Source organism: Numida meleagris, chromosome 3, assembly GCF_002078875.1.
Source record: "Numida meleagris isolate 19003 breed g44 Domestic line chromosome 3, NumMel1.0, whole genome shotgun sequence".
NCBI lineage: Eukaryota > Metazoa > Chordata > Aves > Galliformes > Numididae > Numida > Numida meleagris.
Window position 1 is genome coordinate 88404817 of NC_034411.1, and position 13210 is coordinate 88418026.

The 13210-nt window shown below is 37.8% G+C and overlaps 1 protein-coding gene across 1 annotated transcript in view; it reads right to left on the reverse strand.

Annotated features, from left to right (window-relative positions):
* MLIP (muscular LMNA interacting protein) overlaps positions 1-13210 on the reverse strand; it is a 104935-nt gene that overhangs the window by 21591 nt on the left and 70134 nt on the right. Inside the window, exons 9-10 of the mRNA XM_021392017.1 lie at positions 11724-11768; positions 6952-7077 (exon numbers count right to left, since the gene is read on the reverse strand). Coding sequence (XP_021247692.1) covers positions 6952-7077; positions 11724-11768 — 171 coding nt within the window. The remainder of the gene's footprint in view (positions 1-6951; positions 7078-11723; positions 11769-13210) is intronic.

The following is a 13210-nucleotide window of genomic DNA, read 5'->3' on the forward strand; positions in this document are numbered from 1 at the left end:
CAAGAATATCATTGATAAAATGACTAACTTAATATTAACAAAAACATTTACACTATCTTAATTATCTTCAGTCAACTCTCTAACTTATTTGCCTTCTTATACAAATCTGAATTTCTGGCAGTGTTAATTATCATTAGCAAACACCTGTTTTCATTGCAAAAAATGGATTCAGTCATCCTAGGAAATGTTGCTTGTTTATTCATGTGAATGCCCTGCAGTGAACCAGGAAACTTGCTGAAAAATACTTGATCATAAAATCATTACACGTCAGCCCCACTTAGCAAAAATTAAATCAGAAAACAAAACCCAACCTAGCAAATGTGAAATAGTGGTTTTTGCTCAGAATGCCTCTAAGACAGAATGGAATGCTGTTTTGTCTCTTGTTGTTCTTCTTTGTTATTATTGTTGTTGTTGCTGTTGTTATTTTTTGTTCATCCCAATTTATAAACACCACGGGGCAGTAGGAACTAAATCGAGACTGTCGATTTTGTCTATTAACTTTAATTCTGTTTACAATCAATGAGAAGAGAAAGCCATCTTCAGGCACTTCCTTCATAGTGTAACTACTGGCCAACATCTGTGGAGGTGTTACTTCTCTCCCTAGCAGTCTCAGCTCCCAGTAGGCCTGAAACTAGCTTTGTGAATTTAACTCTAATTTTTCCCCTAATGAGGAAATCATGATGTAGCCCAAAGAAACAGTACTTATTATCAGTGTTTTAGGCTCTGGCACCCCAAATGAAGTGAACCATATATCTCGGAGTGAATCTCTCCCAGCACTGATGGTTGAGAATTTGCGGTCAGATGCCCAGAGAAGTTGTGGATGCTCCCTACATGAAGATGCTCAGTGCCAGGCTGGATGGGGCTTTGAGCAACCTGGTCTAGAGGGAGGTGTCCCTGCCTATAGCAAGGGGATTGGAACTAGATGATCTTAAAGGTCCCTTCCAACCCAAACCATTCTATCAGTCTATGATTCTGTGAAGAGGATATAGACAGTATGCAACTGACAGGTACAAACAGCGTGTCTTCTTTGGGCTTACAAAACTTAAGCTTTTCTAATAGCAGACTGGGGTTTTCTTAAGGTATTGCAAAGACCAAATTACAGCTGCTTTTTAGAAAGAACTCAGTTAAGACATAGGGTCTAGTTTTTGGTCTTATAAATCTCACTAGCAAGACCTGCCTCCAGCATGCAATAGACTACAGAGATTTTGTCTAACACCTTCATAGCTATTGCAAAGAAATAAGGAAATGTCAGTGAGGATGTGATTCCTACTGCATTGGCGAGAGACAACTGTTTGTCGGAATGATAGAAAAAGCTACTGGGAAAAGCTTCTATTTCTCTCCTGTTAATCTCCCTTCCCTCAGTGCCCTGTTCTGGCTGGTGTGAAGGAAGCAAGCTCCTACAGAAGTTCACTGAAAGAAGGAAAAGCAGCACTAGTTCCAGGGACATGAATACATTCATCTGAGATGTATTTCGCAGGTCACCTGCCAGCACTAATGATTCTGTCTAATTTTAAATGGATAAAAGCCGGACACTACTCTTGAATCACACCACCCTTGATGCTCATCTTATAGTACAAAGAGTCATGACTGTAATGGCTATAAGGATTCTCATGAACATCACGTACGATGGAGGGCAAGTTGCTGAAAGGTCTGTTGTTTAGATAGTCAGCAAGGAAGATGAAAAGAGAACGCAAAGGGGATTTATTTGGAGGGAGCAGTTTACTTGGGTGCAGAGGGTATAAGAGAGCAGTATTGTAAGGGGAAAAAAAAGGAAAAAAATAAAAAAGGAAAAAGAAAAGTAAATAAATTTATATCAGAGGGTAAGAAAAAAAAAACCTCGGTTACAGTTCATAAAGTTTCATGACTAGCTTGGAAAAATAATGCATCTTCATGCTAATACAATAGCTCTATACTAAGCACTTTTATCAGCATGTCCTTGCACATACTTAGACATACACGTACACACACATAAAATTGCCACAGATGTCCCTGTTGTGCTTGTCACCCTCCTGCAGTTCAGCTAAAGTGACAAAAAGGAGAGCCCAAAAGGATCTTGTGCTATAATACAAAGACCATAGAATGGGGTGATTTTCTGAAGGTATAGATTGGGATTAAAACAAACACAAAACAAAATACAAAATATGCAAAAGAAAGCCTGTGTTATCTACATTCTATCTGGAACACTTCAGGCATTTTGACACATTTGTAATAAGCCTTTTCAGAAATTCAAGAGTTAACATGGAGAAGGTGCTCACACAATGAGTTCACTACTGAGAGCTATCTGAAGTTAGCAGTAGCTACAGTAAAAAGGAAACAATATTTATGCGCTTTTTGTATGCAAAACAGACAATAATCTTTAAAACAACTGATTTTTAAAAGACTTGGGATAGATTCAGGGAAGCAAATCCAGCTTTTGGCACCAGTCTCATGCTGCCAATGCCTCAAGGCTTTGACACAATTCATCCTGAATTTGGCTGGCTGAGTATTGACAAGAGACTCCTCCCCATGCTGTGCCTTTGAGTTCAATACTTAGAAAATTTGTGGCAAGGGCTGAAATTAGTTCCAGCAGAAGCTAATGTATTGCCTGAAAAAAAAGTGTGAGCATAAGTATTATTTTCTCAATTTGCACTATTTAATTAAACATATGTAGAGCAAAAGGGAATAAAGATTAATAATGAAAATAAATATATACTATTATGGACTATCAAAATGAAAACAGCTGTCAGCTAAAGCAAAAATTAGTATTTTGTTAAAAGTGAGATTTTTTTTTCCACATGGCAAGATTTATCAATGAAGTGAAAAACAAACAAGCTACCCTGTCATGCAAAAAAAACTGTGTTCAGCATAGGGAGGTAAAGCTGAAGGTCAGCATTTATAGCTGGCTGCATCATTATGTCTCAAACCCAATGCCACCCACATGGCTACCAGTGCTCAGGGTCACGCTGGCAGGTCAGGCAGGGAGGGGAAGTACTGCAGAGGTCTAAGAAAAATCAGAAGCGAGAAGTTAACAAAGCTGATGCCATATGGAACCCAGCTAAACTATCATTAATGGTATTTGAAAGAAAAGGAAAGAGAATGCATACAGAAAGGGAGAACAAACATTAAAAGGTGAACCTCCTAACATGACTGGAAAAATCTCAAAAGGAAAAATAAAAAGGAAAAAGAAAACAAACAACACGGAAAAATGAGCGATAGGATAAGCAGTTTTGCCCTTGACAATAAATACTTGCTATCTCCTTACTCAAGTATGAGTGGAATAGCTCTGGTACTTCTGCAGAAAGCAAAAAAAAACCAACTTCTATGTCTCCTAGTTTTAATCCACAGCTCTCATGTGCCATGAAAGCAATTTAACTGATTTCAGGGCAACAACCATGGGAGAACTTCCCACTCCTGGAAGCTAGCTGCTGCGCAGCCAAAAATCATAGAATCGTAGAACAGTTTGGGTTGGAAGGTACCGTAAAGATCATGTAGTTCCAACATGCAGCTAAGGTCAGGGACACTTCTCACTAAATCATGCTGCCCAGAGCCCCAGCCAACCTGGCCTTAAACACCTCCAGGGATGGGACATCCACAGTTTCTCTGGGCAACCTGTTCCAGTGCCTCACCACCCCATGGTGAAGAATTTCTTCTTTACATCTAATCTAAATCTCTATTCTTTCAGCTTAAAATCATTACCCCTTGCCCTATCACTGCCTGCCCTTGTAAAATGTCCCTCTCCAGCTTTAAATGTTCCACTCCAGTCTCTTTAAAGTACTGAAAGGCCACCATCATGACTCCCCAGTATCATCTCTTCTCCAGGTTGAGCAAGCCCAAGTCCTTCTTTCTTTCTTTGTAGGAGAGGTGCTCCAGCCCTCTGATCATCCCCGTGACCTCCTCAGGACTCACTCCAACAGCTCCATGCCATTCTTGTGCTGGAGGCCTCAGAGATGAATGCAGTACTCCAGGTGAGGTCTCAGAAGAGCAGAGTAGAGGGGGAGAATCACCTCCCTCACCCCATTGGCTGCACCACTTTTTATACAGTCTGGGATGTAGTTGGCCTTCTGGGCTGCAAGTACACATTTCTAGGTGTCCTCATAAGCTAAAAAATCTATGGTTGAAGAAATACTGCAATTTTCATGCTGTTCTCTGAGTCCAGTTTCACAGGCAGTGCTTCAGCCCTTTTACAGATACTAAAACCATTCAGGAGAGCTTTCGAGATGCTGGAAGATTGTGAACTGCCCCTTGTGGACACCAGATTTCTCATCTACTCACAAAAAAAAACTTATATCAGTACCATAAACTTACTCTGACGGACAAGAGCTGAAGTCATGACCATATCCTGTGATGTTCAGCACTTCAGTGTTTTCCCCAGATTTGGCTACTGTATTGTTATTATAGAACACCACCAGAATTGTGTACTTTTTCTCTTACAGTCAAAATGAGTTTCTGTTAAGCCAGTGTAACCACCTGAATCAAGACCTAAGTGGTATCTTTTTCAGAACAAAGATGTCTCAATAGAGACCTCAAAAAAAAAACCCACAACTATTTTACACCAACCTATAAATGTACTTATCCTAACCTAGGAAATAGAATAGGAAAAGAGTACTTATGTATCTGTACTTTAAAGCATATGAATTCCTTTAAATTAAGGAAGCAAAATATTCATCATGAAATTAACTTTTCCATCTAGCAAAGTACACAATTTATTTAGTTCACTATTCAAATATTTACATATATAAAATAATTTTGGGCTTCTGTTATAACAATCACATTTATTCATGGACTTATTACACCCTCGGTGCTCCAGTAATATGTTCCATAGCTAATTTATACCATGCACACTTAGAAAATTGGGATCTACAAAATGTCACATGTAGATAATATCAATTTCTGCAAATATGTACAGTAGCTATGAAAAGTTGTAGACCTAGGATTTTATAAGTCTGCTTTCAAGTAAAGTCAACCATGCCAGGGTAACTGGTGTCCAAAAACAATTTACCAAAATGACATAAGTTGATTTGTCTCCACAATTACCTTCAAATGTCAGAAAACAAGCAGAAGTGCCCATCTCCGAGGTGTGAACAGTGAGTGGGTAAAGGTCCACGAAATGGAGGAGCCGAACTGATCACTCCTTGCTCCCAAAAGGGATGGCCTTGTTTCCAATTCTCCCTTGTCCTTTCTGACCTTGCAAAGACTTTTTCTTATAAATAGTCTGAAAATTTTATCCACCACCTCACCATGCCAGCAGGAAACACTCTTTGGTTTGCATTGCTGTTTTCCACTGTGTTCATTTACTGCCATGTTACAAAGTTGAATTAGCTCTGAAATACACAGACCAGTCAAAGAGAGGGATGTGAGAAGGAAGACTTTCTGTCAGGAGCAGAGAGCAAGCTGGAAAAACAGATTTGTCTCTCCAAAGGATAGTGAACTGTCTGAGAGCTTGGCCTGTCCAGTGAGACTTTTTTCTATGCCTTCTCTGAAAACATGAGATCTGTGCCTTTAGGCAGTTTGGAGTCTTGATATGTATGATAGATATATATGTAAGATTTTTGTACGCTTGGAGTCAAAATATGTGGCTGCAATGTGATTTTTTTTTTAAAAAAAAAAAGAGTTTTTAACAGCATTTTTTATATTTAACATCTTGCTACTTATATAAGTTGATATCGAAAGAGTAACGAGAAAAATGAGTTTTCATCACAAAGTCACCACAAGTGCTAATATTACTACAAATGAATAGATGTCGACTGTTTTATCCTCACTGAAAACTTATTCTGGCTGCAAACACAATTTGTAGTTAAAAATATATATTTTAGAGATACTTCACATTCTACAGAAACCTAAAGAACAAGACACCTTCTAATACCACCCATATATATTGTTAGAACCTGCTGATGCTACAGACGGATTTACTCCTCTTTATAATGCTGCAGTACATCTGAGGAATGTCTGAGTTGAGGAGTGGAATAGAATGAACAGAAACAAAAATCTTTAAAATTTTCAGTAATAAAACAAAAGAAGAGAGGATTGTCATTGCTAAAATGTCTCTCTAAGGTGACTGGAGTGGAACAGAAGTAAGAAAAATTCAGTAGTATGGTATTTTATTCATATCATGTCTGGTGAGAGAACTATTGGCTTCATTTTGATACTTTCCAGATGGAAAATTCAGAGCATATAGGAAAGGTTAATAATAACCTCCTACACAAACATTCAAATATGTCTTTCTGTTAAGGTTTAATTCACAATAATGCACACAAACATGAATGCACAAGAAAAGGCCAACAGAACGATTTATCTGTGTTTACTCTGAGGTAATGCCTTGTAGAAGCCAGCAAAATTCAAGACGGGTTTTCGCAAAGTGATCTTATGATCTGTGGGAGAAGAAAGCACTTCTGCTTCCCCACGGGCTGCCCATTAATGCCCTCTCCCCATGTGCAGTAGAAGAGCAATTCCCTCAAACTACTGAGGGACCTGAATATAGACCTACACACTGGAGAATTACACAGGATCTCACTTGGTCTCCCTCATAATCTCCCTAGGAAAAAAAGAGAGAATCTTGTTCAGTCCTTGTCGTTCTCATCTCCCTTTGGAGATGGCTCAGATCTGGACCCCAGATGAAGTAAGCACTTTATTACAGATCTGATCCAGATGCCTGCTTCACAGCCCAGAACTGAATTTCCTCTTTGTTTCATGTGGTGTTTCCTATGAACATCATTAAAAGGCTACTTCCTCAACAGATGGTTTTACAGGTTGCCAAAAAGGTGTCCTTGAAGAAAGCCTAGATGCCTCCCTCCAGCCTGAAGATGCTCCTACAGGAGCCAGGCACCCTTCACTGAATCACCTGCTGTGCACTTTCTTTACAATTCACTTTACCAAAAAAAGAGACCACAACAAAAATGAAGATCTAAGTCTATCCTGTTAGGTTTACAGAAAATAACTAAGACTACCAAATCTCTCAGAGAGAGAGTTACTCACCTGCTCAATATCTCCATCACTGATCTCTTCTAGGTACTTTTTAAAAGGGTTGGGTTGGTAGAGCTCCTCCTTTTGCTGTGCACTCTTCCCTTTCACTAGCACAGGACGAATGACACCAGGTTTTGTCTTGACAAAGGGATGGAAATAAAATAAAATGCTTTATAATTTGTGGAATATTTGTTAGATATGTCAATTCCATTGAGGCTATAATGACTATATTTAAATATATATATATTTATATAAATAACACTTTTTACCACCAAAATAAATGGGTTTCATGCTGCTTCACCTACTTTTAATACAGGCTGCAGATAAAAGTAGCAAGAACTGCTTTAAGTACACAAGTTCATCACTGACATCTGTTTTGGTGCTGCCATAAAAATAGACGCTGGGCCATCAAACTATTGTCTCTAGTTTTTGCTGGCTGTTTTTGCTAGCTGCTCAGCTGCATCTTGATAAGTTCATCAAGTCACACTTTATGCACAGCCACACTCCTGCTTTCCAATTGCAATTTCTATTCTGGTAACTGCAGAAATGAGGAAATGCAATGAGTGATGTGGTTAACATACACCCAGGTAGCAACATTTTAGGGGAAAGTCCTTCTTTGAACAAATACCAGTGATTTTACACTGCATTTTCACAGTATCTTTAAAAATTCACTTGGAAAAATACAAGTTATGAGAATTTAATCAGCATGGATGGCTGACACATCTAATTTCAGACAAATGAGATTATTTAGTCAAGAAAAAATCTTGGTTAACTTTCAGCTAACTAAAACAATTGACAATTTACTTGTAAATTTAATATATCTATAAGTTACAGAATTTTTAAAGTCTGACATGATGGATTGTGGCATAAACTAACAGGGGCAAGAGGATAATTTTAAAATAGAAAACTTGTTCAATAAGTAAAAAAGAAAGAGAAGGAAGATTAAAAAAAAAGTGCGCATTCTCTCTGGGATTTGGTAAATACTGAAGTGGGGCTCTGTAATTTAATTTCAACTTCCAAGTAACTCAATTATATTCTTCTCTGTTATGACTACACTACGGAAAATGAGGGCTGGCACTACTGATATAGATAGAAACAGAACTGCTGCTGAGCTCCTTCTGTGGCTGCAGCCCAGAAGGGCAGCTTGCCTTGCCCAGCTGGGACCGAGACATAGGCACTGTCAAAACTCCTCATCCTCAGCACCCAGCAGCGTATAAAAATGCAGCGAAGAAGCTCGACTGACTATTAGATTTATTTATGAGATTAGCCATTGAGCAGTTAGTAACGCCATGCTGTCTGTCTTCAAAGGCAATATACCTAGGCAGTACATTTGGAAAAAAAAAGAGATATCTCCAGAATAACTTAGGCATAATTAAGCATGAGCTTATACACATCACATCCAAGATGTTCAGACAAAGGGAGAAGGACAAAAAATGATCTTATTCAGTATTAACCATCCCAGGCATACATTCCTGCCCCACTGCTTGTGCTGGCAGTGGGTTTCATGCCGTGCCATCTGGATGGAAACATTTTTCTTTGCTAACTGGTTGTTTGGCTGGATCAATGACCTACTCTGGCACTTTGCTCACTAGAGCCACACAGCAAGCCTCTAGAAAAAAACAGCCTACAAAGGCCTGGAGTGAAGGTGGCTCCTTGCTACACTGGTATGAAAGTACATTAGCACCAACACCAACAGCCCAAGTGAATTTGTAAGAGTAGCAGAAAATGTAAAGTTGATATAACTGAAGTGTTTTGAATAGTGTTTTGAAATTAAGCTTAAAATGAGGGATCTTGGGACTGCTGGATGTACCATGCAAACTAAGTTATGGATTACCTTGAAATAATATCTGCTGTCATCCAGCAAGAATAGGGCAAGAGAATGGCTGTGAGAGGTGGATGGTGCAGGAGACAGGTAATGTACCTTTGTCTTGTGTTTGTGCCCGTGCTCCGGGAAAGAATCTGCAGAGCTGTGCTAGGGGCTGAGTGGGACGTGACAGAGGTGGGGAAGAGCACAAAATGACTGCGAACAGCAAGGCCTAGGCAGCAAAATAGCTTCCCTTAGCTTTGTGCCATATCACCTCCTTCCTTTACACAAGCAGGGGCCCTTTCGTATGCATCATCAAATGTGAAGAAAAATATTCAACTGAAAAAAAAAATAAGCCATGAGGTGACATTAAATTTTTAAGGAAAAGTAATGACTGCAGAGATGCATTAAAAACTTAAACATTTCTTATTAAGAAGCTCAAGTTTGTGAAAGATATAGTGCTTATTTAGAGAACTTACAATCCATAGCTCATAATTATTTCTTTGTAGGATTCACCATAAGATCCATTTAACATTTGCCCTCTCTAAGAAGAGTTTGCAAAAATGAAAGACTTCCAGCTTTCCACACAAAAATAAAATAAATGGAAATATGTAAGTATATAAATGGAAATATATAAAAATAAATGTAAACAACAGTTGTATCAAGTCATTATTCTATAGGCAAAGGACGTGGCCTTCTAGCACTCCTCTGTGCATCATGTGACTATACAATTAAAAGGACTTGAAAAATGTACCTGAAATCATCAAGGAAGAGCTACTCTTCTTAGGCAGGAACACTCTTCCAAAAGCACACTATACAAATGCTTTTAAGGAAGCATTTTCTAAATGACTTTGTGCACTCAAGTGCTGAGTGAGTCATATGTTTATGTCTGACTCTGCTGAAAGAGTGGCAGACATCAGCCAACAATCAGAATTTGAAATGCTTTATTAGCTACCTACCAAGCTATAGAAAATCATTGCTCCATAAGTAAAAGCCTGAACTCTTCCTTTGGTAGGGGGTGGTAAAATTGACCTTGTGGGGAAGCAAGTTAAAGCTGAGTATTGCCAAGGAAGATGTTGGCCATCCTACAACAGCTTTGAGAAGTGGTAATAAAACATCGTGACTGTTACCATAGTGATGAGCTGCCATCCTATGGTTGTGGTTCCATTATCAAATTATACAGAGCCAAGACTCAAGATTATGGGTTCAGAATGCACCCAAAATCACTCATCTTGCACCATCTATGAAGGTCCATTGCAGAGCATAAAGTTTGGTGGAGGTACAGAGATGTTGCACGTGGATTTTGGAAGGCTTTGAGGAACGTCTTTCATCAAGGGCCACTTAGGAAATGAAACTACTGTGAAGTAAAAGAGAACATATCCTATGGGCCACTTAGAAGACAGGAAGCAACAGGTTGGAATAAATGTTTAAATTTTACAGTGGAGTGAAATCATTAGCAGATATCCTCAGAGATGTGCTCTGGAGTATGGGTTTTGAATTATAAATACAGATCAGCCAAAAGAGAGTGGCTAGAAAGGTGACAATGTTTACTAGTAATACGGAATCATTTAGAGTTATACAAAGAAAAATTCTGTGCGAAGAAGTGCAGATAGGTGCTATGATACTGAGTGATTCAATGATAACAAGACAGGTGAGACTTAACTGAATTCAACATTGATACATTCATAGGAGAAAAATAAACTACCTCCTAAATTTACACATACAGTGATGAACTAGTTAACTCAGAAACTAGCCCTCACTACTCAGAAAATATGTATCTTGTATTTATTGTATACACTTCTAAGCAAACATTGCCTCACTACTCAATATAAGTAAGAAGAACTGTAGAAATTACGAGGAATCACTAAGAATTAATAGAAATAACAATAAAGAATGTTATCACATCTTTGTGTAAACAGGAAATGTAGTATTCAGAGCTAGAAAAGAGTGGCTTATGGTTTTGTTCTCCCAATCTTAAAAAGGAAAGCCTGAAAAAGATAACAAGAAGGGCACCAAGGATTATCTGGATGGACAACGTCTATACCTCCCAAAGACTGATTAAGCCATTTTGAGTTTTCAGTATGGAAAAGAAGTAACTGATAAAATGTTGTGATTAATATCTAGAAAATCATAAATTATATTTGGAAAGTAAAGAAAGAATGATTATTTTCTGTTTCAGTACAGCAACTGAGATCAAGCACTAGCTTTAAAACAAGTACATGAAGTATCATTTCACAGAGGGCATAATTAAAAAGTAAATCTTGATGCTATGGAATGTTGTAGAGACGTAAACATAACAAAATTTTAAAAGTAATTAGAAAAAAAATCATAAGAGAAGAATTGGTCAAAGCTTAGTAAACAGAAGAAATTGATTCAGATGCCATTAGGTGAAATGCAATGGGGAAATTCTCATCCACTTCTCATTTTTTTTCTGTAAGCATTCATTACTGTCTACTGCCACTAAGACAAGCTCCAGGACTTCTGTTTTTGCTTCACCAGAACTTTTGGCTACAACTGGACTAAAACGTGATCAGAGCTAAAATGAGCATCAGATACATAAACTCTTTTTATTTGATTTTATTCTTGCTGATCTAAAATTACACTGATTTTAATTTATATCAATGCATAAGAAAAATACAGATGTCAAAATGTTGCATATTAACAAAATTGTAAAAGTGGAATATTAACAATGACCAACAAAGAGTAGTAGATCCTATAGTTGTGATATATGTCATGACTCATCAGGACTCTCAACTTTGTCATTTGGTCCACAGATTTGCAAGTAGGATTTACAGGTCCTTAAAACAGGTATGTGTTTGATACAGAAGAAAACAGTGCAGTTACATGAGAAGCAACGCAACTTTGTGGGAAGATATTTTTTGTAACTTCATTCAAAGGATTAAGAAAGCAAATGATAATTCAGAATATACAAATTGTACAAATTTTGAAAAACAGCATCATACAGTTGCGCGATACATACCATCTGACTCTCTGCTACCACTGGTGTTGATTTGTAAACGTTGGCCTACAAAAAAAGTAAATAAATACAGTATTACATACAATATCATTGTGATTATAGCAATGTAGGAAGAAAAATCCAGAAGGATAAGTGTTTTCATTGTTGACAGTTCTGTTTCACTACTGTTCCACCGTTGATAATTCTGAATAATTAGCAAAACTAGTGCATTTGCAGTTATTACATTTTTTCGGAGGCCTTTTTTAAGAGGAGTAAAAACTCATAGATAACAGTATGCTTAGGTACAGAAGCTTTTAACAGTCATGCAGTGACATGCAATTGGTAAGAGAAGTTAAAATATTGCACTCAATACCCATACAAGTAATTTATTTGGAAAATGATTATGCTTATACTACTACTAATCAGAAATACCACCTGTCATGGTTTTATTTCGTCACGGAATTGGGCCTAACGCCCGTAAACCGTTGACACCACCTCAGAAGCCAACAGAGAAACACTAGTGTAAAATGGTGAGTAGGATCATATAAAGGACCATACAGTTTAAAGATCTGTCAAATGAAAAGTACAATATTTGGTCAGATGGTACAAACTGCTGTAATTTCAGTGTCAGAACCTTATCAGTAATTTTTATACACTCTCTTGCTATTTGTATCATCATTTACATCCTTGAAAACTTCTGAAATGAGTATGAAGATGGAAGGATATTTCAACATTTTTGCGTAGTTTACTATTCTATATAACCTATTGAAATAAATAAAATTGTAAGTTGTAAATACATACACATATATATATTTGTAATACTTTAAGAGTATGACATATTTTCCTATCCCTGAATCATAAACAAACCAGAGCATTTCTTTTAGCCAAAATCATCCTCAAAATAACATTTTGACAAGGGTCTCAATATCAGACATCACGTATACATAAATGCTTAATGAACATATTAATAGTAAAATTAATTTGTATAAACAAAAAAGCCTACTTCTAAAAGAAAAAAAATTGATAAGGAAAGGCTGGTTGAAGATCATTTTTTCGTAGACAGGTCACATGACACAACATGGAACAGGGAAGCTCCTGGGGGAACTCACTGTCTGACATCATGGTAACTATTGTCTGTATTGTATTCAGTTCCTGATTTCTACCACAGATGCTGTTAGACTGGTTCAAAATGGGTATCTTGTTTTAAAACAAACATTTTGTACCTACCACTAAATAATGTTGGCCCCTGGGCCAAAAGCCTTCATCCAGTCAATGAAAGTCAACAGACACACAGGCTCAGGCACCAGTCCTTTCCAATTAATGGTCAGCAAGCTCTCCCTTGCACATTTTGGTTCATGCCAACTACCACATCCTCCACCGTCTGGATGACAGCATGGAGCATGCTGCTCCCATAGACTGGCAAGGCAAGGCCACCCTGGGTCTTGTGCTAGGATGAGGGCCTTTGAGGCTAGGGATGTGGACAAGGAAAAGAAGAACATTCTATGGAAGAA